This window comes from Ceratotherium simum, chromosome 1 (assembly GCF_057802395.1).
Source record: "Ceratotherium simum simum isolate JZ-2026a chromosome 1, ASM5780239v1, whole genome shotgun sequence".
Lineage (NCBI taxonomy): Eukaryota > Metazoa > Chordata > Mammalia > Perissodactyla > Rhinocerotidae > Ceratotherium > Ceratotherium simum.
The window spans coordinates 75926646-75954105 of record NC_141900.1 but is presented as its reverse complement, the minus strand read 5'-3'; the positions used below and the strand labels follow the sequence as shown (position 1 = coordinate 75954105).

The 27460-nt window shown below is 36.8% G+C and overlaps 1 protein-coding gene across 1 annotated transcript in view; it reads right to left on the bottom strand.

Annotated features, from left to right (window-relative positions):
* CFTR (CF transmembrane conductance regulator) overlaps window positions 1-21490 on the bottom strand; it is a 170183-nt gene extending 148693 nt beyond the window's left edge. The window contains exon 1 of the mRNA XM_004418769.3: window positions 21382-21490. Coding sequence (XP_004418826.2) covers window positions 21382-21434 — 53 coding nt within the window. The 5' untranslated portion in view covers window positions 21435-21490. The remainder of the gene's footprint in view (window positions 1-21381) is intronic.
* Window positions 21491-27460: the final 5970 nt, after the last annotated feature.

Below are 27460 nucleotides of genomic sequence, written 5' to 3'. Positions count from 1 at the left end.
CTGCCCATTTTATGAGATGCTTCTACATATAAACATATCAGGAATGTAAGCTTATCAAGAAAATGTCTGGAAAGATATTTTCTTTTTTGCTTATCTATATTAATGTTTAACCATGAGCATGTATCACTTTGGAAATAAGAAGGAAGTTCTTTTTAATTAAAGAAGAAAGTATGTATAATTATAAGTCATTACTTGCTATGGCTATCTATGAACATAAGCTGTCTAGTCAAATATGTTCTACCTCCATGATTCTCACACAATGCTCGCTATCAATATTAATTTCCCATAAAGTCGCTTTTTTCCTTTCCTTATATGGCTGGCTGAGGTAATACTTCATTATGAAGACTACAAAACTCCAGTCATCTGACTCCTACTACAAATCTATTACTGAAAAAACTGAATTAGTGATTTTAAGAAGAAAACACAACTCTAGGTTTTAACCCTGTCTCTAGCAATTCCCAGTCACGTGACCTGTAAAAAGGCTCTTCTTAAGATCTTTCAGATGCAGCAACTCCTGGAAATAATAACTACCATGACAACTTGACCTGATTTTCATGGGGCCAAATTCAGTGTTGGCTATAAAAGATTACAACTGTACATTATTACATACTTCTTCACATAAACTACTTGGTTTCAGTTTAATTTTCAGAGTGCTAGACTTTATTATTATTGGGATTATAAAAATAGTAACAGCTAACATTAATAGAGCATTGCCACAGCCCTGAAAAATTCTAAGTATTTCACAGACATTATTTCATCTGACCCCACAACAATTCAAGAGATAAGTCCTACTATTATCTCCATCTTGCAATGAGTAACTGGGGCTGAGAGAGCTTAAATAATTTGTCGAGGGCAGAGTTAGAATTTAAAAATAGGACTGTGATACCAGAGCCTAAATTTGTATCAAATTTTCCATATTAGGACTAATTTTTTTAAAAAGCACCATACACTTAGATATAACACCAAAAGCACAAGCAACAATAGAAAAAATAAATTGGACATCATCAAAATTAAAAACTTTTATGCTTCAAAGAACACCATCAAGAAAGTGGAAAAATAACCCAAAGAATGGGAGAAAATTTTTGCAAATCATGTATCTGATAAGGAACTTGTATCTAGACTATATAAGGGACTTTTATAACTCAATAATAAAGAGACAACCCAATTTAGAAATGGGCAAAGGATCTGAATAGACATTTCTCCAAAGAACATATACAAACACCCAAAAGCACGTGCAAGGATGCTCAACATCTATAGCCACTAGGGAAATGCAAATCAAACCCACAGTGAGATACCATTTCACACTCACTAGGATGGCTATAATCAAAAGACAGGTAATAATAAGCATTGACAAAGATGTGGAGAAATTGGAACTCTCCTGCCCTGCTGATGGGGATGTAAAATGATGCAGCTGCTTTGGAAAACAGTCAGAAAGATCCTCAAAATATTCAACATAAAGTTACCATATGACTCAGCAATTCCACTCCCTGGTGTATGCCCAAGAGAAGTGAAAATGTATGTCCACACAAAAATCTGTACACAAATGTTCATAGTAGCGTTTTTATAATAAGCAAAACAGGAAAAACAACCCAAATATCTACTAACTGCTGAATGAATAAATTTATATTTCTACAGAGTATTATTCAGCAACAAAAAAGAATGATGTACTGATACATGCTACAACATGGATGAAAACTGAAAACATTACACTAAATGAAGGAAGTCAGTCACAAAAGACCACATTGCTCCACTGAGATGAAATGTCCAGAATAGGCAAATCTATAGAGACAGAAGGTAGATGAGTAGTTGCCTAGGGCAGGGGACGGGGAAGGAATGGGGAATGACTACTTATGGGTCTGGAGCTTCTTCTGGAGGTGATGAAAGTGTTCTAAAATTGTAGTGATAGCTACACGTCTTCAAAAACCATTGAATTGTATACTTTAAATGCGAAAATTGGTATGTGAATTATATCTCAATAAAGCTAGTATTAAGACAAACAGTATACAGAAATCAACCATCAGTGTCAATTTTGGAAAGTTTTCCCAAATGTTATATTTTTCACCCCCAAAACTGGTGAAATACAAATTCTCATTACAGTGACTTGGACACTCTAAGTCCTTTCAAATATGTTAGCGCCTGGTGGCTACCGCAAGTGATTAAGACTCTGTCTATAGCCCATGAGAGGATCTAAGGATCGGTGACATGCAACATGAGTCATGTAAATTGTTTATTTTCTGGTCCCCAGAAGCAAGGCACTTAATTGCTGGAACTACTATGAATACAGAAAAAGCAATAACGGCAATAGTATTGTAAAGAACCTGAGGAATGCGTACCATTGGCATGGAAAGACCACTTCTAACAGCTATACCTAATCCATTCACGTGACTTGGATTTCATAGACTCAAGCAATTGAGAAACAACGAGTAACATACAAAAACCTCCCACCCATCCTGAAAGGTAACAGAGAAGAAACAAAGCATTGTGATTTATAGCAAGGGCCCACGTACTTTAGAAAAGGAGCCTTGGAGTGTGGCTCCATGGTTTTAGTTCAATTTTCATTCTATCTGGGCATGAGGCCACTAATAAAACCCACTAAACTGACTGTAGCTGGAACAAATTGGCTAGAAAGATGGGATGATTAACTGCCCCATAAAATTGCTGCATCCTATATGAGTTTTAGGAGCTCTTTACTAACAAAGATAGACAAGTGATATCACTGCTCTCTAATTTCTGATTTTTATTTCCATTGGCAATAAGAAATATATTTGAGACCAAGAAAATAAGGAAAAGGGGAAATGGATTGGCCTTCAGATCTTACGGCAGAAATGCCACAGGGTTACTGGCTGGCATTTGTAAAAGCTCACAGAGAGAAACTTGTGTGACTGTCAGAACCTCACAACAATTACTGTTATTTTAGACAATCGCATTCTCGAGAACAGAGCAGAGAGGCAATTTCAAGTATGCCCAGTAGGAGTTGAGAGGGAAAGAAGGAAAACAAGTTGTGCCTCTTCTCTCTAAAGTAGGAACAAAACATATGTCACATGAGTGATACAAGGATAACTCCCACATGACATATTGATTTAACTTTGCTGGTATTTGTTTCCATAATTATCCCATTTATTTGACATTCTCTCCCTTTTTCTAGAATTCCGAATCCCTTATTGAAGCTCTTTGTTCACCTCATTTGTTCAGACACCATCACTAGGACCCAAAGTAAACATTCTCTAATGGGCTTCTCCATCATTCATAAATGAAACGCCCATGTTCTTTCTGAGCTGTGGTTTTCATTCTGGAATTAACTCAACATCTGGAATCAAAGCTATTTGATTTTTCTCCGCTAAAGTGGTTCTCGCAGTGTGGAGAAGACGCTCCTCTCTTGGGAACAGAAATCCTCTGAGAAGCTCTGGGCTGCGGAGTCAGGGACCTGCTTGGTATGAGCCACCATAGGCAAAGCACATGCTAGATTCTCATGACCTTCAACATCCAAATGACGTAATGACTCTCACTATGCGTACTTCACATATCACTACTTGCTTAAAAATATCACTACTTATTAAATCCTCTCTGACACCTGCTTACCAGTTACTGCCTCGAAGCAACCTTTCCAAAAATTAAAAAAAAAAAAGCAGTGTAATTTCACCCAACACAGTTTATTTGAGGATGTTTACTTATTCGTTTATTTTGCTTGATAGATGGAATGGTAAAATGGAGGTTGGAGGCGACCTTGGAAATGTTTTAAGATGAAGATGAATAAAAACTAATACTCCAAGAGTAACTCTCTAACATGATGCACCAGGAAACAAAGTTGAAGATTCTTTTAAATCCAGTGGTGATGAAGTTGGTCTCAAGGGTTCTGCTTCGAATCATCTAACTAGATAAATGATCAGTCAAACTCTAGAATTTTTGTAGTTTATCTTATCCTTCTCTTCGCTATAATTTGTTTACCCTATCTGCTCTGTTACATTGTTACTCTACTGTTACTCATGATTATTTCTCAGAAGGATTCAAAGAGCAGCAAGGCATTGGATTGAGACTTCTCAACTGCAGATGGTTTCCCATCTTCAAACTATGTATGGAATTTGGTTATTGGTGGCATTTCAACCTTTTTTTTTTATCTTCCATTGTTATTATTCCGCCCTCTAGAAAATAAATCACAAACTACAGCATTTAAATATAAATTTAGCATCTTCTTTATCTCTGCCCCCTTTGGTGAGGGAGGGTGTATGTAGATATCTTGTATGACTCAGGATTTAAGTTTCAGATCCTGTTCCTGAGGTTATAGAGCAATACTAGTGCTATTTTTCATTTCCTTGATGCCTTGATATTACTGGGAGGGACACTGACAGTAAATCTCCTGAGAGACACAGGGGAGGAGAGCCAGAGTGACTGAACTCTCATTCACACCCACTGGGAATCCCAGAAAAAAAAAGGAGCATGACAAGGCAGAGAATGGAGACAGCCATTGGTTCAACATCTACCAAGGAAATAAGACTACTGCAAGAGCCTTACTTTAAATCCCCTTCACTTAATCTTCACATTTTTTTTTCATATAAGCAACATATAGGTAAATAAAGTTCCACAAAATACCCTAAGTTGCTTTTTCCCCCCAATAGCAAAACACACAATAATGGATGATTGAATCATTAACTGATCCTAATAAGCAATTTGAGTTCAAAATAGTCATCTTTGCAATCAGGTCATTAAAAACAGAAATCATAAGACAAATCGTGATAGTTTAGTGAAAATCATTTTTATGGGCATTTAAGAATTATTGTGACCTGAAAATGTCATGATCTCTTGCTTCCATATGCACTTTAGGAAAATGAACTTTAAAGGCAACATCGAGCCAGATTGTCTTCCTTTTGAACTCTGCAGGAGCTCCCACTGGATGAAACCATTGCTAATAAGGTGGCTCTTAATTTTTAAAAGGATTCTCCTATTCCTATCACCTGGCACTGCATTTTTTTGTTTTGTATCAATATCAACTAAGTGCCAGGTCACACTGAAGAAAAATTAATAACTTCCTTGAAATAAAACCTGACCTCTAATTCCAGGAAACGTCAAATGCACTGAAAGAGTTTCATATAAATTATGTATGTGTGAGCCTCTCTGCATTCTAGGTTTAATTTCCCTCCCGTGTACTCCATTCTCTCCTGCGCTTCTTTCACCAGAGCCATGACCATGTATTGTCTGTTTATTTGTCTGCCAATCCCCCATGTCTCCAAGCACACGAGACTGCAAGTTCCACCGCAGCAAACATCTTATGGATCTTTTTTTTTCACTGCTGTATCCCCTGCACCTACCATAGAGCATGGCACATAATTGTCACTCAATTATTTTTAAAATTGTTAAATTAATATTATCACATTATCCATTGTTTGCTGGTTTATTTCCCTCATAAGACTAACTCCTTGAGGACAATGTAGGTGTAATATAAATCTTTACGTCTCCATTGTCTTGTCCAGAGCCTGGGATACTATAAAAACTTAACAAATTAATGTGTTAACTAATTAATTACTCAAACACGGTATGTTTATAGCCCATGTGAGGACACTGATATGATTGCAAATAGGTGTTGTTCAGCTAGTAGTCCCGGTCAAATGTATTAAAAGCTAAAAACAAAATCAAAACATTTTTTCAAGTCTATGGTAAATGCAATGCAAATGCGAGAGTGTCTACACTTGTTCAGAGACCATTCTTTAACAACATTTCTGCTCCTTTTCTGAGTCATAACCTAAAGTCGATAATTCTAAAACTTCCAGCCAAGATTATTAAATTCTCCTCAATAAAATGTTTTCATATTTAACACCCTTCATTACCAAAACATTCTTCCCACTGTCTGACCTTTGTTTTATTTACTCTTAGTGGAGATGTACCAAAATTTCATAAATGGAAAGTCATTCTTCAGTCTACTCAAGAGCAAAATAAAAGGTCCCTTTTATTTTGATCCTCCTTGACAATTCCCCTATCATATCACTTGACATCCTCTGCATTGTCTCCATGTTATTTATGTACACTATAGATGAAGTACATAGCTTTTAAAAGGTTTCATAAATTAGTGTAATCTCTTACATGTATTATACTTTACAGTTTCAAATTTCTTCTATAACTCACTCTGCTCCTGAACACTGTTACTATTAAGAGTTGAATTGTAGTCTCCCAAAAGAAGATATGTTTGAATCCTAACTCCCACTACCTCAGAATGTGACCTTATTTGTGATAGGATCTTTACAGAGGTGATCAAGTTAAAATGAGTTCACTAGAGTGGGCTCTAGCCCAATAGGACTGGTGTCCTTATAAAAAAAAAGAAAGAAATATAGGCACAGAAACAGGAAGAATGCCATATGAAGATGAAGGTAGAGATCAAGGTCAGGCCTCTGCAAGTCAAAGGATGCCAAAGAGTGCCAGCAAATCACCGGAAGCTGGGGAAGAGGCATGGAAAAGATTCTCCCTCACAGCCTCAGAAGAAACCAAACTGGCCAACATGTTGATCTTGGATTTCTAGGCTTCAGAACTGTGAGACAATAAATTTCTGTTGTTTAAGCCACTCAGTTTTTGGTACTTTGTCATAGCTGCTCCAGCAAACTAATAGACTGGCCCTAAGCAACAGGGAAATTCCATGTTAGGACAATGCACAGAGAGCGGCAAATGAACAAAGGTGATACTCTGAGTATTTAAGTTTAAAAGTTGGAGATGAAAACCTATGGCAAAGCAAAGGCTGCATGTGGAATTGGGCAGAGGCATTTGTGATAATGTGATCTCCATAATTCAGAGAAGGCACTGGATCGAGTCCACAGAAGGGGAGGCTTAAATTTAGAGAGGAGATGCACTTTCTTGGACCCTGGGGGTAAAGATGAAAAAGCATTAATTATAATAATCATGCTGATGATAGTGTTTACCATTTATTAAAGAGCTACTCTGTCTGACATTGTTTGCTGTCACTTAATGCTTGCAAAGTGCCTATATAGAGTATAATGGTTAATTTTACGTGTTATCTTAGAGGGTGTTTTTGGATGAGATTTACATTTAAATTGGTGAGCTTTGGTTATAGCAGATTGCTCTACAGCAGATGTGGGTGGACCTTATACAATCAGTTGAAGACCTGAACAGAACCAAAAGGCTGGCCTCCCCAAGCAAGAGAGAATTCTCCAGTAGACTGCCTTCAGAATCAAACTGGAACATTGGCTCTCTTGAGTCTCCAGTCTGCCAGCTTACCCTGTGGATTTTGGACTTGCCAGCCTTCATAATCACATGAACCAATTCCTTATAATAAACCCATAGACACAGACATAGAGATAGAGAGATAGACATAGATATAGATCTCCTATTGGTTCTGTTTCTCTGAAGAACCCTAAATAATTAACAGATTAAGCACTCAATGAATGTTAGATATCATCATAATGCTGACCCGTGTTAAGATGAGGATAACTCATTGTACTGATCAGCATAACATCATCATCAGAGGTTAAGTAAATTGCCCAAGATCATACTGTTAATAAGTCATAGAGGTACTTATGACTCTGATTCCAAAGTACATCCTTCCTCCACTATATATTGCTACCTAAGAGTTGACAATAAGGATAGAGACAAAGATTTAGAATGTGAGATCATTTTCTAAGAGTGTAGAATGGGCGAAATAAGGAACTCAAGGGAAGTTGAAGAACAAGCAACATGCGGGAAAAACTAGTTCAACAGTTTTGAAACTTTGGGCCCCAACACCTACTGTTCCCCAGAGATAATTCAGGGAGTTCATCAATTTTTGATTTGAAATGTCAATATTTTTAAGGATGTTTTACTACTTTAAAAATAGGAATAAAAAACATCACACATTCTCAAACGTGTTATATGAAAATTTTAGCACACTGGATTCATCCAAATATTATCCTGGATTGCCAGGCTAATTCATTTAGTGTCCACTATGTGAGAAAGCTTCCCCTGACATCTTTTTGCACATAAACATATTACAATCTGCCATTGGTTATTTCCATACTGCACAAGTGGGTACATCACTACAGACACATGTGAACCAAGCTCAGTTAACAGCCCACCATTTCTCTGGCATACCTGCTCGGACAAAGTATCATCCCAGCATAACAGAGTTGTGTAATTCCCAGGAAATAACAAGCCACCTACGATATTATCATGGTTTTACAATACTTTACCATGCTTACTCAACAATAAGGTGACATCGATTATAAGACACCATCAATTTAATAACAGTCTTTCCGAAAAGAAATGCTGCATTAAATAGACACAGTTTTTTAAAGAAATGTTCAATATTATATTCTTATTCACACCATTATCTACCACTTTCTTCTTCAGTATCATAATTAAAATTTTCTTCTAAGCCTTCTTCACATTCAGATCAAAAATATTCTCCTGAATCACTCTTAGCTATTGAGTGATATGAATATCAATCGCAGCTAGGAATAAGGTTACAGTGACAAGATGCATTCATAACACCTTCACCTGTAGGACATGCAGTATAATTTCAAAGCATAGTGAAGTGCTGAGCTTGGTCAACTTCTACTTTAATTACAGTGCTTGGTATGCCAGACAAACCAGACTAGATATTAACTGTTTCTTTCAAAACTAGATCACAGAGTAATCTTCCTCAAGAAATTTCAAGCAAGAAACTAAATTTAAGTTAAAAGTCAACCTTGTGGGGTGCAACGAATGCAAACTCAACTGAGGTCACAGGAATACATACCTCCTATGTATCATTAATTTCCCATATTACAGTTTATTCCTGGGCCTGATGACTGACAAGTTTCTTTTGACATCAATTATAAGAGGCATCTCCATTTCAGAAACCTAACATTGTGAAGACTGCAAGAAGGTAGGGCCAAGAAAATTGCACATAAATGTTATATAATCATTTCAGCCCTTATTTTGGGGCAGCAGGTTAACTGTACCTTTGTATTTATGGAAGAGTTATTGTCTTTTATTATCACTTTTATTTGTATATATTGCAGTTCCATGGTAGATTTCATTGGGAAATTGGGATTCACTGATAAAAGTATTGTTTTTAAAAATTTGTAAAAATCAATGCACTAGGAAGATCCAAGATATATATACATATATACGAAGTGTTAAACATCAAGTCGAAGAACCATCTGCCAGGTGACTGCCTCTTCCTTCAGCCCCAAGAAACAGAATAAGAGTAAACATAGAGAAACAGATGACACACATGATGAACATCTAGGGACTGGTGATCACAGTGGGACACCAAAGAGGGTGGGACACCAAAGAGGGTGGGCAGTGGTAAGAGAAACACAGAAGTGATTGGACCTGGAACGCAGCTGAGGGTGTGAAGTCAGTAAGATAAGAAGAGAGCATGCAAAAAGTCAACAGAAAGCCTGGCTCAGTAGGTTTCAGGAGGTGGAAAATGACAAGAAGCTGGATTTGGAAAATGTAAGAAGTGAAGGGTGATGACCAGTACCTGGATAGAACAAATCAGGATAAGAAGTGCAGTCTGAGTCAAGTTTTGTGTGACTGAGCTGTTTCTATGTGACAATGTTTGGCTACTGGCCTGCTCTGGCTGACCACATCTTTCACTCTTCAACTAGACATTTAGAATTTTAAAGACCTCATTAACCTAAGACAATGCCCCTCCCCTCTCTCCATCCTCTCCACTTCATCCCTCCCCACGACGTAGCTTGTCACATGGACCTATGCAAAACAACAACGGGAGGGTGTTTCTGGCACTTCCAAGAAGAACTGAGTCTAATGCCTTATTTAAATAACATTATTTATAATGTGTGTATCAAAAAATAATAAATTTCAGAGAGAAGAAAATTAAGAAAATCTATATACAAAATTAAGTGAAATAACATAATTCACCAATTCCATTCTAGGTTTTTGGATAGTATGATGTACTAGTTAAGAGTGGCGTTCTGGATTTAGATCAAAGTTCACATCTTGACTTCACAGTAATTAGCTAGGTGACTTTGTATAAAGTCTTTAAACTTTCTAAACCACAAATTTCTTACATGCAGAATCTATCCAAAATTGTTTGAATAATTCACTGAGATAATATGTATAATTCCTGGTACATGGAAAGTGCTTAGTAAATGTTAGGTGGTGGTGGAAGACAAAACTGCAGATTTCAAGAACTACTTAGGAAATTTTGAATTCTGTGGCAAGTTGAACTATACCTTTATAACTATTGTTAATTTACTGAAAAATGGTGAACTTTCAAAATTCCCTTCCTTGGAGCTTAAGGTTGAAAAGAAAGGATGTTAGAAGACAGAAGATTAATAGAGCTGGGAGAAGATGGGATCACCTCCATATTCCACATTTTAGATTATGTAGTAAAATCTTGTTTTCTGTCCTCAAATCTGTAGTCTTCCAATCTTTTATTAAGGTTAATAAGCACTAATTGGGCCATTTAAACCCATTTTCTGGAGATTGACCTAACGGTTCTCAGATTTAAGTAAGCAAGAAGAATCACTTGGAATGTAAAAAAAAAAAAAAAAAAAGATTGTAGTTGCCCTCTCCCAGAGATTCTGATTTAGTAGGTATGGAGCAGGATCTAGGAATCTGAGTATTTAATGTGATATATATATATATATATATATATATATATTTAGAGCAGGTAATATATATATTTAAAAAGTATATTAAATATATATTTACATGTTTAAAATATATAAATCATTTTAATTTAATAATTAAGATAGATAGAAGTATATTTACAGAAGGTTGTTGGTAGACCACAATTTGAGAAGCACTTCTCTAAAGCTATAGAAAATACTGTTAATTATGAAGTAAGAGCTCCTAATTTTAAGAGCATAAGTGTTTACCTAATGAATTTCTCTACCCTGTTTCTAGCTAGATTTCCCTTTCAATAGAGTAACTAAACTTTGATCAAATTTTCATTAACAGCAGATTTGGTGGCTCATTATTTTTTTAATAATAATTTATTTTTTTAATAATAATTTATACATGTCTACTAATCCCAGAATCTGACTCTACTCTGCAGTAACAGTGGCTGGAGTGACTGAATATAACTCAGGAGAGACAAGAGTTGTGTTGCTATCTTTGGCAGCAGCAGAAACAATCGAATTGACAAAACCTTGTATGAGTTCAAAAAGGCTGCCAAGTTCCCAAGTTAACACCTCAGTGGATCCAAAGGCTGTCTTCAAGGACTAAATCCAATATACATTTCTAAATGTAATGATCTTATGCTTACATTTAATGGGAAGTATTTTTAAACTTTTTAAAAATACATCAAGCAATTTTTGCTGTCAAGGAATTATATTGTTGACTTTAGAAAAGTTTATTTTATTATGTGAGATGACCTTTATTCAGTCAATTTTGTAAATCAATAAAAAATTTAGGTCCCCTTCATTAAACAGAGTAAGAGAAAAATCTATAGAAGTTTATGATGGCCTTTGTGCTCCAAAGAGAAAAATTGTATCACTAAAAATATTACGTAAAAGAAGAATAATTAGAATGTATAATAAGTTTTGATATGTGTTCCAAGTCTTCAAACTACTATATCCCTGGGACATATCAGGGACTCAATATTTATGCTGAATAAACACATGCATGTGTGCATGAATGAATGAATAAAAATTACATTTGTATTTCAAAATTACTACTTTTACATTAATGAGTTCATTTTATAGTGATTGTCTTTCCAGCTAATAAGATTACAATGCATAAAAACTTAGCTCTGATGTTACTGGAATGGCTACTGTTAAGCTTTAATTTCATCAGTTTTATAAACTCTTATAGTGAATAAAATTTTGGATCTCGTTGTAATTATATATTTTATGCTCTGAATTAACTGATTTAGGTAAATACCTAATGTCTAACTGTGTTAATGATGCTGGTCCAAGTTCACTACACAGTCAAATTAATCCATGAAGGATTTATTTGCTTTGTGCACTTCTGTTCACAGTGCATATATACAAGCTATACATTGACTTTTATGGATAGAAGAGAGTAACCTTAATAGGTATCAAGTAAAAACGGGTAGAAAAGAGGCTAATATGAGTTTTTAGAAGCCAACCCTATCTTTGAGCTGAACGGTAGAAGTTCTTTTGGTAATAAGTATTTGGTCAGCCTTCTTATTATTTTGTTGAAAAAAATGTATTCAGAGGTCCAAGACTAAAATGAATTAAAGGTCCTTTTTTTTGAAAGACTAAATTGTGGTACATATGTTTACAAAGAAAATTTGGGAATAATCATTTTGATAATCTGGTTTAAAATTAAACTGTCAGGTACCCTGAATACTCACATGAGATTGAAGAGAAATATATTTCAGGGGGAAAAGGCTATCTATTGTAAAGTTGGCTATCATTGATCTTCTGAAGACAAATAATAGTGTACTAACTTAAGCTGGAATTTTCCTAGAAAGTTCCATGAACTATACAAGAAAGCAAAAGAAACAGATTTTCCTATTTTATGTTATACTTTGGAACACATGGATTTGGTAAAACAACTAATATTTTTATTCAAAATTAGACAGTTTATCTTCAGAACACCAAATGGAAAGTTTTTAAAATTCCTTATTTATAAGTAAATGTTTACATTGCCATCAAAAATTAAATTTTAAAAGCATAGCCATAAACTGAAATAGTCAAGTTTTATTCAAGTCATCAAGCATATTTGAAGGGCCTACTATGCACCCAGGAGTCAGACAGGTGCTGGATACCAAAAGATGGATAAGATAGAGCCTCTGCCCCGAAGGACGCATCAAAAGATGCATATGCAAAAAAGAAGTAAAGAAGAAATAGTCAATAAATTCCTATAAGACAAAAGTATTCTGAGAAATTATCTAATATCTGTTAAGCTACTATTTTCCACTTCTTCTGAAATGTCCATTTTGCATGTCTAAGTGTTTCACTGCCTTTTAAAATTACTCAATTACTAAATACAATAATGTTAATTACATAGGAGCCTTGAAATTTTTTTCTAGATCTTTATTTTAAACTAAGTAATTTTAAAGCTGTATATTTTCAAGCTTATTGCAATAAAATATTTAAAAAAGAAGACTATTTTGTGACGTGAAAATTATATGAAATTCAAATTTCAGTGCCCATAAATAAAGTTTTATTGGAACACAGCCATGCCCATTTGTTTGCATATTGTCTATGGCTGCTTTCGGACAATGACAGAGACCACATGGCCCACAATGTGGAAAATATCTACTACCTGGCCCTTTACAGAAAAAGTTTGCCAACCCCTGACCTAAAGTATAGCAATGGATTTTGGTTGAAAAAGTAAAGCTTTGTTGTAGTTGCTTTATTTTCTGAAGTTCATAGAAACATTTAAAATAAATAAAATGTTCAAAGAGAGCTTCCTATATAGTTTCTCCAATATGCTGCGTCTAGAACTAGGATTGCTAATCCCAGCCAGCAGATCCCAGGCTTTAGAAGCTAATCCCAGGGCTTTGTTTCCTTGTTGCTCCCATAACCAATACTGGGCTCCAAGGTCTGGCCCTTGAATCGCCCATAAACACAGCGGCCAGTGTCTCTAGGATTCTGCCTATTAAGTTTAATTTTCACTTATTGGTCTGACTGGTACCAGATGAAACTCTTGGGTCCCGTTTTGAAGCTAAGAACTTCACTAGGTGGGTGTGAAGTTGGGTAGAAGGTGGCTGCACCTCGGCAGGTGGTACTAAGAAGGAAAGCTCTCTGTTTTAACATAAAACAATGATACATAATCTTTTCAAGAATAATGAGAATCCTTTCAAGAATAATGAGAATCCTTTTTTAACACACACAAAAATATTTCATGATACTAAGGAGCTGTGTTCTTATCTACTCAATCACTGCAGACAAAACCTGAAGCCCCAGCAGGTTTTCATACCTCCTTGAATGTCTATGATCATAAAAATCAGATGTGTAAAAACCACTATTTAAAGGAGTGAAGTTATAGTGGGGTGGGGGCACTTCAGACCAGTTGATGGGTTTGGGGAAGAGGGTAGTGGGAGGGTTCTAAGTAGAATTTAACCAGTGCTGTCCCTAGAATATAGCTGCTTGTTCCTGACAGAATCTCAGGTGACTGTACCACAATGAAGCCAAACAAGTGGGCACTTGAAATTCTTCCTAGATACCACCCTGGACGTGACTGCACAGTGTGAGAGAAGTATTCATAATTCTGACTATCACCTCAGACATCTTGATATCTCTTACCTAAAGCTCTAAATCACTTTAATATATTTTCAAGTAACCATATTACCTGGCCTTGAGCCATATGAATGATTTTCTTTTTTATTTTAAAGGGAAGCAAAGGGTCTGCATAGGCCTCCACCCCCACCCCAAGCCTTCTTCTCCAGTTGAATCTCCTCACTCGGCAAGCTTCACTGTCATCCACCCTGTTACCCAAGTCAGCAAATCTAGACACTGTCCTTGATGCTTCTCTCTCCTTCACCTTCCACATCTACTCAGTTACCAAACCTGCTGATTTTACCTCCTAAATGTTTCAAATCCATCTCTTTCACTCTATCACTACTGCCACTCAGTTCATCATTTCTTTTGTGAAACTGCAACAGCTTTGAACTGGTCATGTCACTCCCCTGCTTGAAATCCATGGCTTCCAATACGATAAAGCCCAAACAAAGCTCACCAAGCCCCTTACAATCTGGCCTTTGCTAGAGTTTCAGACCCATCTCCCACAAATCTCTGTCACACATCTTATGCTCCAGTCACAGGGAACTTCTCTGAATTCTTTGAAGGTGCCATGCTCACTCTTGCTACCAGTCCTTACAAACAGTGTGCCGCTCCTGTGTTTAAATTTTTCCTAACTCATCCCCACCCTGTTTGTCTGGATATTCTCCTTTAGGTGTCAACTCAAGAGTCACCCCTCTAGCAAGCCTTCCTTAACCAGCCTTAGATTGGATTCGACGCCCCGTGGAGTGTTTCTATAAACCCTCGAGACTCTGGGTTTCAAAGAATTCATTCCATGAAGGCAGCAACAATTTCTTTCTTGTCCACCTCAATCTTCTTAACACCTTCCATGGAATACAGACGGTGGTGAATAAATGAGTTAGGACATCCTCCAAGCTGCTCTGAATTATGACCTACAAAGGAAGTACTGCTCTGACTCAGCTCCTCGAAGCAACCTATGCAAGAATTCTCTGATTACATCAGAGTAAAGCCCAGTTCCACTGGTGAGAATCCTAACGATAAGGACTTAGCAGAAATCTTCAAATCATTTGTTTACTCCGTGAGGAAGGAATTAGCAAGCAGGCTTTCCCTCAAAGGCTATGGCCTGGCCATTAAGGGACACACGAAAACTCTGATGGAATAATTGTTCTAAGTATTAAAAATCTGTCTGTAGTCCTGCTTGCTTTGACCCCTTTTTATTAGGACGATGCTGCATTACAGGACTGTTGAATGTCATCAATCTACAATATCCATAAGTCTCTAGGGTTGACTGCCATGGAATCATCATCATCACGAAGAAATATTTATTAAACCATTATGTGCAGGAGTCTTGAAATGGTCTGAATACTATACTAAACAAGTCATAAAACTAAAGGCCCTGACATCCAGGGCCTTACAATTCGCAATAGTCGATGTTAAAAGACAGTAATAAGCTAATGGAGCAGCACAGAGAATAGCCAACTTGAAAAGCCTTGTGACTTGCATACAGCTGTGAAAATCAGATCCGAGCTCCATAAGAATATATTCATTCTCTGCACAAGCAATCTGAATTTTTACAGGTTTCTTGCTCAAAGAAGCCTAAGCTCTTTGCTGACACAAAGCTCAATAGTAAAGCCACTTTGTAATGCTAATTTCATTCTCAAACAACCATAAAGTAAATTCTTAGGAACTGAAGAGATGCACCTGAAATAGTAATGATCTGCTCTGGGATAATGCACTTAACATATTTACAAATTAAACCTTCAGTCAGGGTCCCCAAACAACCAGATCTCTATCACGATCTGTTGTCCTCTTGACCTCATTGCACGGCAGGGATTTTGCTCCGGGGAAGTGTCCTACACAGATGTGTCAGGAATCAGTGGAATCAAAACTGCCAAAATTGCTGCTGAGTCAGACATGTTTTTAAAGTTTTGACAAACAACATACAGCTGCATGCTAAATGGTTAACACCCTCCCCAGATGGTTTTGCAATCCTATGCTTATACTGTAGCTCTATCACACTGAAATTACACGCTCCCGTGAAACACTAACAATAATACATTTTATAACGGTGCTCATTTAGGGGCCTTTTAAACAAGTTTCAACATTTATGCATTGAATATTATAATACTAAGTCTTACTTCCGCCCACAAAACATAAATGGAAAACCATGATTTCCCTAGTGTATCAGTTGGCTCTGAGGGATATTTTGATTTTCATATCAAACATAAAATATTGATGAAGCAATTAAGAAAAATAGATTCCACTTCTCTCCTTAGCAAGGAATAGCATATTAAAGCTATACCATATGCTATGTGTTATAAGTATATAAGAATACTCCTAGAGATTCAAGTGATAATAATTTGAACTAGTATATAAAAACTATTGGAATACACTTCAAATCCAAGGAGAAATTTTTGTGTATGTGTGAGGAAGACTGGCCCTGAGCTAACATCTGTTGCCAATTGTCCTCTTTTTGCTGAGGAAGATTGGCCCTGACCTAAAATCTGTGCCTATCTTCCCCTCTTTTCTCTGTGGGATGCCTCCACAGCATGGCTTGATGAGCAGTGCCTAGGTCCGCACCTGGGATCCAAACCTGTGAACCCTGGGCCACCAAAGCAGAGCGTGCGAACTTAACCACTATGCCACCTGGCTGGCCCCCCAAGGAGGAATTTTTTAAACTTGCAAAATTAACTAAAATAAACTTAATTATATATACATATATTTTATATATTAAAATAGTTATAATTACAATTTGAGTCATATTGTGCAAAGGAGGTACTTCTAGAACTCTGAAAGTTAAACCAATCAAAATTGACACATATCCCAAGTTGAAAAATCTGAACAGTATCATAACAAAACATGATCAGCAAAAGGCAGATGGATAGAAAGGAATATTAAGGGACTGGTGTAGGGAGTCAACATTTGTCGGTATTCAGGCAACACTGTCCAAGAGATGGGTCCCTGTCCCAAAAGAGGCCTCCTCCAATTCCTACAGGAGACAAAGCCAAGAGAGAGCATGGAAATCCTGAGCTGTCCTCACTGTCCTCATCTGCCCATTGACTGACTAAATGGACTCATGGTATTCAGGAACCCTCGGCAGCTGTACATCTCAGTATGAAATGTGCATCTCATATTCACCATTTGTTTTATGCATCTATTTCTTTTGCTTTGGATAGTCTAAGCCTTGTCTGAGAGACAAATCTGAGATAATGCATGGGTATTGATCAAGACGGGACTAGACCCTTGTTTGAATAGTCAACTGGTCTCCCTTGGCAACATTTCTATGAACATCTCCAACGAACTGCAAGACTATTTATGACTCTGCCATAATTTTAGATTTCCTCATGCTTTGCAAACATGTAAATAAAATGTAAATATAAAATCATTTTGATGGATTTTTTTACAATATGCCATAATTTATACAACCAAATAAGCGTGGCCCTCTCCAAAATTGTCACCTTTACAGGTCTTTCATTATATACTTATTGTAATCATGCTTCTGTTACTCAAAGCACTTATGTTTCTCTTCCTTAGGAAATGTGCAATAAAGTTTAATGTGCAATAAACTTTAAAGTTTGCAATACATTTTTTTGAATGATAATACCTAAATCTTAAGTAGTATTTGGCTGTTAACAAAGTAAATTATGATGAAAAATCTTTACGCTTTCAGGGTGGATTTGATTTTGAGATATAGTCAAAACTCATTTAGAAGCAAGTCCAACTGATCAGTCTGGGTAATATGACCTTTAATCTAAAGCAAGCTATAACTATAAAATAATGGCTATAAAGTACTGAAGCTACTATATATTTATGAGAAGAAATTTATATACTGTTTTTAAAGATAATTCCATAACAAGAATTCAAAAATATTTTGATCAAAGGCAGAATGTTTAGAATAAGAGTTTGGTTTTCATTGGTAGCTATTTTGATCCACCACACCCATTCTGATATATAAAATCTGGCAAATTTATTTAAAAATCTCTCATTACTTTGTTTTTAATAATTACAAAAGTATGTTAAATTATCTTATTATTAACCTGAGACTTACAATATGCAATTCTTTGCTGAATTTCCATCTCAGATCCTAACATTATTTACTCTTTGGTCTTACTTGGGACTTATCTGTAGATTGGTTGAGAGCTCCTATATCCAGTCTTATAAGAGATCTGTGGCACTGTACCCTTGGATTCTGTGGGGCTCTGACAATTTCTCAAGTATAGATCTAGACTTCTGTTATGGATACCATGACCAAAATTCAAGCTGTGTCATGTGATGCATGGTTTGATACACAATCTAACTAAACAGAATATGGAAAATTCAGGGCATGAGAGAAAAGAGAGAAAACAAACTGAATAACTATCTTAAAAGTTATCAGAAAATGTAAACTTTGGGGGGCTGGCCTGGGTGCATAGTGGTTAAGTTTGTGCACTCCACTTTGGCAGCCCGGGGTTCACAGGTTCAGATCCCGGGCATGGACTTACATCGCTCATCAAGCCGTGCTGTGGCAGTGTCCCACATACAAATTAGAGGAAGATGGGCACAGATGTTAGCTCAGGGACAATCTTCCTCACCAAAAAAAAAAAAAGAAAAGAAAATGTAAACTTGGAAAATTGCTCAAAAATGAAAAACATCATCTCTGTTGGTAAACATTTATAAATCACTGTCACTGTATATGAATCATAAATTCTATGCAAATATATCACCTCTAGTTCAAAAACATCTTCCTATTTCATAAAAGCTTTAAGTTAATCTACTTGTTTTCTATGATATTCATAAACTATTTTAAATTTTGTGTTAAAATTCTTTTTTAGATTATGTTTATTAAAATACATATATAAGCATTATGACACTTCAGATTTTGTACTTGATGTGAAACTCATGCAAAATTAAGAAAGTACTTAAATTTTTCCCAAATTTTATTAACTTTTCCAATAACAAAACCTATATAATGAAAGAGATATTTAATATAATCCATAACCCAGACCATAATAGCTTTATTTTTTTATGACTCTGAGACTGAAGGGATCATATTCAGAATGTTAAATTCTAAGGCATTTAACAACACATGATATAAGCATACGACTTTTTTCCTATATATCTAGTAAGGCCATGTTAGATGAGATTTTACCTAAACTAAATTCTCAACCAGGCCCATTCATTGCATATACAGACTGAAAGTCACGAATTATATTCAACAAAGATGAACTGATTATCTTATATAAACAAGGTATGTGGTATTGTAAAGAATGTAAAAGTATGGTCATTAATAATAATAATAATAATAACAGCCAACATTTACTGGGCCAAACACTTTACATGCATTATTCTCAACAGATTAACCCCTATGACATAGATCCTATTAGTCTCCAAGTTTTAAAGGTCAAGTCACACAAACACAGAAATGTTAAGGGACTTGCCTCAGGTCACACAGCTACTAAGTAGCAGATCTGGGATTTGAATCAAAAGAATCCAAATCCAAAATCTAACACCCTTGATCCCTAAGCAGTACTGTCTAATTCAACCCAGAAAATAAATTTCTTATCCTTTCAGAATTGCAACCCAGAAGGAAGTTTATAATCACTGATACTTTAGGTCATTGTCAGTTCCTATAAATAGTAGGAACTTAACTTTTTTAAATATACCTATTCTTAGAGCAACTTGTTACGAAATAGTTTGGAGAAGAGGAATGAGTATGCTCTTAACAAATCTAGTAGCCACTACAATACTTTTTTTTTTTTTTTTTTTTTTTACAAATCAACCTGAGAGCATTTTTTAAACTATACTAAAATTTATAAGGGGATCTGTTTAAAAAAAAACTTTAATAGATCAACAATGATCTAATTTAAATCAACAATGAGCTCATTGAAAGTTCCTTAGTACTTAGTACTTAGAAGTAGCCATGGGATATTCATTCTTCTGAAAACTGCATTTTTACACTGACTGGCATTTAGGTTCCTCAAAGTGCTCTACTAAAAAGTCTACAATTTATGCCAGTTAGCATTCTGATTTGGTAAGTAGTAGGAAAATAGATCAAGAGATAATCCAATTTTTATAGATGGAGTAACAAAAGGTGCTGAAAACATCAACACAAAAGATTAATTCCAAAGAGTAAAGTCCTTCTCTCTCATCCACAGGGAGGAGCTCTCCTTCAACAGTCAATGGCCTCTCCTTAGCACCTAAGTCCCAGGCTTATTGCTCATGCAGGGAATAAAACATAGAAAGATGTGAAAGCCGAGTACCTTCTCAACACACACATATGGGCATATTTATAATATATTTGGCTTTTCTGATACCTAAGTATGCTGATTCATTGGATAATTATGAGTCAAGCAATATCCCATGGGAGACCTATACCTATTCATTCATTCATACAAGTTTAACAGGAACAAAGCAGATACAGTATCCAAAGAAGACTTCAAATACGAAATGCTACATCTAATTACACTTTGCCTAAGACTCTGAACTTAGACTCTATTTTTAAAAATCTCATTAGATGAAGTTTGCAAGCTTTTATGGCTCATCGCATGCAAAATAGGATGAGTACAATTTATTAAATGTCAATTGGATATAACTTGAGTCTATTCCCATGGCTTCACATTTCCATGATAATTCTGACCCCTCTTTTAAAATTTATAGCTCGTAAATTGTCTTTTTTTTAAGATAGATATTTCAAAACATTTGCTTTCATTCTTAAAAGGAAGAATAATGGAATTGCGGCAAATGCTTGTTCGATTTACTGAGTATCATAACAATAAAAACTTTACTTAAGCACATATTACTCGCTTCACCCCTCTCCCCTAAAAAAGTTCAAAATTCAGTCAACAAGTGTTTCCTGAGCACCTACTACAGGCAGGCATGGCATTGTTGTCTGTGTGCCAAGAAGACATCTGAGTTTCCAAGGCAGGAAGGGGGAAAACAAGTAACCAAACTTAAGTATTTGCTATTAACAAGTTTATAATTCATAAATTTCTTAGAAAAATCTAAGACGACAATGCACAGTAGCACACTTGGGTCTTGAGAGCCTGACTTTCAATTGCAAGTAGTTAAGACTTCAATATTAAGCTAAGGCTCTCTACCCAAACAATGGGCTTCAGTTTATTCTTTTATCTCTTCTTAATGTTTTCTATTTTATTCCACAAAATCCACGTTCTCTTCCACAACAACGAATGATAGCGCATCTTTTTAAAAACTATTCCTCTTTCCCCAAAACCCAGCCTATACACGCCCTCCTCTTTCACGGGCACGTGTCCTTCCGAAGCTCGGCTGGACACCCTCTCACCTGAAAAAAAGTTTGGAGATGACGCTGGCCTTTTCCAGAGGCGACCTCTGCATGGTCTCTGGGGGCGCCGGGATCCCTCCGGGGCAGGCTGGGCTTGCGCTCCTAATGCCAAACGCCCTACTCTCCTCGGTGCCTGCTGCTCGCCCCTTTTTCTTTGACCTGCTGTGATGTCATTTGCTTCCAACTCCCCAACCCACCCTACCCCACACACCTCCCGTTTCCTCTTGCTCCTTCCCCCGCCCCCACTGCCCAGGTTAAAAGCCGGCGCTGCCTGGTCCGGCCCTAAATTTGCTCTAGCGGCTTTCTCCACCCCCTCCGCACCCCCACCGCTCCTTCCTTCTCGCCTCCTTCCCTCCCTCGCCGCCCCGCGCCTCCCTTTCCCGATTCTGACTCCCAGCCTTCCTCCCGCGCGCGCGCTCCTTGCAGGTCCGCGTCCCTACCGTCCAGCCCCAGCCCAGCCCGCAGGTGGGGGACAGTCGCGGCCGCTCTCCAGGTCCAGTCTCCGACGCTCGAGGACCGACAGAGCCAGCGGCAGGAGCAGAACCAGCCCCCCGGGGAAGCTCCTGGACCCTCCCACACGCCAGGTTCCGCCGAACCGGGTAGTCGCCGCTGCCAACTTCTCCGAGCCTTCTTCGTCCTCCCCTTTTCCGAGATCCTAGCCGGGTTCGTGTTACCTTTGCAAGGTGCATTTTGAAAGGGGAACGAAAATATGTCTTTCCTGTATCAAAATGCAGCCATAGAGAGCCGGAAAGTTCCGCGGCAGTGTCAGATGTGTTCACCTTAGCGCTTCCTTTGAGTGTCAGAGAGAAGAACCAAGCTTTGTTATTTTCAGGCTTAGGTGAGCTCCAACTGTAGCAGAGATCTCTTAGGAGATGTACTTATGGGGGCGGGGGGTGGAATCCTGTAAGAAGGTAAGAGGAGTTATCGCTTTGTCCATTACCCGCCCAGGATGTGTTCATTATCTGTCCTAAGTTTTTCAGTCCGGCTTGCGTTTTTAAGGAAGGCTTTTGTGTGTGTTAGAGACTACGATGACAAGTGGACAGCGTGTAACCTAACCCGCCCTCCTGTAGATTTCCTAGACTCAGTCAGCAAAACATCTTGACTAATACACAGAAAGGAATCCAAGCAGTCTTTGCAGCGAAGGTAGCGCGTTACCTCTGACTTGACTTGGAGAAACGCCATCTTCATGTAAGCTTTCCCAGGTGTGGGCACCTTACCTTCCCCGAGTTTTTGGTGTGTAGATTTTGTGCCTGTCTGATGGTTTTTAAAGAGCCAAGTGTTTAATCCCTAATCCTGTTGTGTAAAAGCAAGGGCACGTTGAGTTTAAATTGAAAAATTCAAATGAAAGTAAAAATTTTGGTGTGATTACTTTATTGCCTCTACATCTAAGGCCAGGGTGTTTACTTGTGAATTACCGTACTGTTGACTTGTGGTCACCCAAATACAGTACAAACAAAATTATGCATTTCATAATAATAGACAGGAACATGTATTTAAATTAATGAACACGTTCAGCAAGTTTTTATAGCTCCACTTTGCATTTCAAGGTCATACTTTTTCTGTCTTAAAGTGGGTTTTATAAACATTTAAATTTTAATATCCTAAATTTTAGTAGTAGAGAAAATAAGAGCAAAGAGAGAAACCAAATTGCATGAAGTTTGATGCCAGGAAAGAACTTCAGCATTTCTAAGTTGATTTATTGCTTCAAATCTTGTACCCATGTTTTCCTCTCTCCAGTAAGACATACACATTGAGGCTCCATCTTCATTATTGACTTTTCCCAGGTATGTGACTGAACTTACTCCATCCACTTCCCCACCCCCACTCTGTTGTTTGCTTTACAACTGCTACTATGACCCATCAACTGTAATACACACATTTTGAAATGAATTGGTAATCACTTTCTCTTTGTTATCAAAGAGCAAGTGACAATAAAGGGATTAAGAATTAAGTTCCAAAGATCACAGAAGCTGACCAAGTGATATGGCTCAAAGAGACCCCAAATATTTGTCAATCAGTCTCCTTCTGGAAAGAATAAATAAAATAGTAACTATTTCTTCAGTTCTTACTATTTGCCAGGCATTATCTCGTGTAAACTTTACAACAACCATGTAAATAGATGTCATTCTCCCCAATTCTCAGTTGAGGAAACAGACAAGAGAAGTTAAGTCAATACCTGTAATGGTAAAGCCAAGATTCGAACTCAGGTCTAATTTCAAACCATCAATCCTATCATTGTGTAATATTGCTTCTAATCAAATCATCCCTCATATATTTATATACAATCACTTACACACCAACCCAGTCTTTCTCCTCACATTAGTTTCATGAAATCATAATTGCTAGACCTTTCCAAGACTGAGACAAGAAAACAGAAATCGACAAACCAAGTAGCTGCTGGAGTTATATAATTTTAATAAATGACATTTAATTATAATATTCCATTTTAAGTGTGTGCACAAGCATGTGCATAGGAAGACCCTAGATTTTTATCATAAAAGATGACATCCCAAATTTGTTCTTGATATAAGTAAGACTTCACTACTATTCATAACGTTAACATTGTTTAGCAGACGTGAACAAATGAATTAACTGAGACTTGATGTTCAAGATTTGCATCTAGGTACATACCTAATGTGGGAATATAGACTTATGCACCAGGAAAGTATTCAAATATAGCTGAAGGTCATCGCTGGAATCCTAAATGTATCTTTGAGATGTCAGGAATAGGAAAGAAATCAACAAGCTGGCATGAGAGTGGAAGGTGGTAATAAGAAACAGTGAAGCTCTTCTCTCCAAGCTGCTCAAATATCAGCTCATAAAATTTGATTATAATATTGCTTACATTTGTTGAGCACTTACCATATATGCCAGGTGCCATGCCAAATGCACAGCATGTGTTGCCTTTTTAAATTCTTATAAACATCTTCATGGGACAGGTAACTTCTCTATTATCCATATATTACAGGTAAAGAAACTGAGGTACAGAAAGTTTGGTAATTTTCCCAAGCAAGTTGCAGAGTTAATAATAACAAAGAAAACTGCGACTTGAACCTAAACAGCCTGTTGCCTGAGCCCAATCGTTTAACCACTACACATGCTTCCCCAACAGAATTTCCTAATGTTTTAAGCATAATTGATCTTGAATATAGAAGATTAGGTGGCCATCTGTGACATCATTTTTTTTATTGTGGTAGAATACACATAACATAAAATTCACCATCTTAACCATTTTTAAGTGTACAGTTTAGTGTTATTAAATACATTCACATTGTTGCACAACCATCATCACCATCCATCCCCATAACTCTTTTCATCTTGTAAAACTGAAACTCTAACCCATTATACAATAACTCCCAATTCTCCCCTCCCCACAGCCCCTGGCAACCACCATTATACTTCTGTCTTTATGATTTTGACTACTCTAAGTACCTCATATACGTGGAATCATACAGTATTTGTCTTTTTTGTGACTGGCTTATTTCACTTGGCATAATGTCCTCAAGATTTTTCCATGTATCATATTGCAGAATTTATTTCCTTTTTAACGCTGAATAATATTCTATTGTGTTTACATATATATACATATGTATACACACCACATTTTGTTTATCTATTCATCCATCAGTGAACACTTGGGTTTTAGCTATTGTAAGTAATACTGCTATGAACATGGGTGTACCAATTGTGTGGCACCATTTTAAAGGTATATTAAAAAGAAGCAAGAAGAGGAGGAGGAGGAGGAGGAAGAGCAGAGAAGGAAGTCAACATTTATTTAGTACCTGCTATGTGTTCAGCAATGTGCTATGTGCTTCCTACAAATGATCTCAATAGATGAACACCTATAAGAGACAACCTTCCTGTCATACGGTACTCACTCTGCCAGGTGATGGCTGAGGTTTCACCATTAGATATTACCAGAGCAAAATTTCACTATACTTTACTTCTTCATCATCTTCAATTTAATTTAAGTGTGTTCCTCAGATTCTTTCCTGAGAACGGGCTTTAACCATGCTAAGTAGTGACCAACTAAAACTTGGAAAAGTAGAAGGAGAAAGGAAAAAAGTCATCCCTGTAAGGAAGAAAAGCTCACCAAAAAAGAGAAGGGCAAGGCCTTGTTAGCTTCATGTGCATAAACTGGTTCTGCTTATAAATTTACCTAAACTAGGAGGGGAAGAGCAGCTGAAGCTCGTCACAGTGTGCCGCCGTGATGACCAAGGATGTAAATATACACCATAGTCTGACAAAGATGTTTCAGACCCAGAGAGAGGTGTCCTGGCATATGATTAGGTCAGACTTTCATTACTTTTACTGCTTCCAACATTATGTTTGGTCTGACAATTCTGTTTATAAACACACACGCAGACATACCTCTATTTATATACATACATAACCCTTCTTCCCCACAACATCCTTGAAGACAGGAATTGTGTCTTCTGTTTTCCTTTTACTCATCTCTTATTTAGTAATACAGTATATACAATCAAACAACGATTTTCTCGTGGGGTTGCTGACCTAATAGTTGAAATATCTTCCTAAAGGGGAAATCTGAAGATGCTCAAGAGATGAATTGTTACCACTAATATTTCAGCAAGCAAGAACTCAGTGCTAAGGCAGGTATACAGAATAAGGCAGGATCTCTACCCTTCAAAACTCAGAATCTACCACTGGTCACCAAAGTTCTCTGAAGATGGTAGCAGAGTATAGTGGAAAGAGCTTGGGCTTTGAGGCAATAAACAGCTAGGTTTACAATCCTGGCACCACTGCTTACTTAGCTCCCTGGTCTTGGGTAAGTTATTTAAACTTTCTGTGTCCTAGCTCCCTTTTCTGAAAATGAGTTCAATAATACCCACCTCATGCACAGTACAGGGAATATAAACAATATTGTATTATAGTCATCAAACTTGCTAAGAGACTAGAACTTAATTATTCCAACTACTAAAAAGAAAGGATAATTATGTAAGGTGATAAAGGCAATTATCACTACAATGGCAAGGACATTACAATATATAAATGTATCAAATTAACATGTACACCTTAAATTTACACAATGTTATATGTCAAATATATTTCAATAAACATAATAATAAAAATAAATACTCACCTCATAGGGTTGTTCAATCAGTTATCGGGTTCTTTCTACCTCAGCACTATTGAATTTTGGGGCTGGATAATTTTTTGATTGGGGTGGGGGGGTTGTCCTATGCATTGTAGGATGTTGAGCAGCATTTCTAGCTTCTACCCACTGGATGCCAGTAGAACTACCGCCCCCCGCCCCGCAAGTTGTGACAACCAAAACTGTCTCCAGAGATTGCCAGATACCCTTGGGGGGGCAAAATTGCCCCTGGTTGAGAATCACTGAATGAAATTAATTAAATGTGATGCATATAACAGACATAGAAGGCTTAGAACCTAATAAGTACTCAATTAATTATAGAAATTATAGTTACATATCACTGGTGATAAATCAGAAATCAGTGTAGCATTGTAGAATGGAATGCTATAGAAAACTCAACTCCCTCGAGTCAGAATTCTCAGGAACATTGGACTCCCTCATTCCCTCTGAAGTTATTTGCTTGTATTTGGACTAGATGAAAAGGAGGAAATTCAGGTATCCTTCCAATTGTAAGATAATTTTGATTTAGAGACAGAACTAGATTTTTGTATGGTGGCAAAGTCCTTACTCTGTTTGCATTGAAATGACGTTTGAAAGCTCTGTTTTTCACTTCATCTAATTTTCAGCTCATCACCAGTGGTATATTCTTAACAACTGTGTCCAGACGGAATGTGGCCCCCTGATGGGTCTTCTGTGACTTAAAGGTACTTTCTCAAAAAGAAAATCTTAAAGATCCTTAATCTGTACAAAATGGGAGCTTATTAATGCTACTAATGAATTGGAACAATTATGAACAATATTCAGACTACAACTTTGTCATGAATATAAAAGCTAATAAATCTGGAATTTTCTAAAACTGCTGTTCGTGAAAGGTTATTTATATTGGTTCTCTTTTCATTTTCCTACCGAAGCTTTTCAGAAACAAGAGAATTAATAACACCAGATTAAATTTTCATTGGTGAT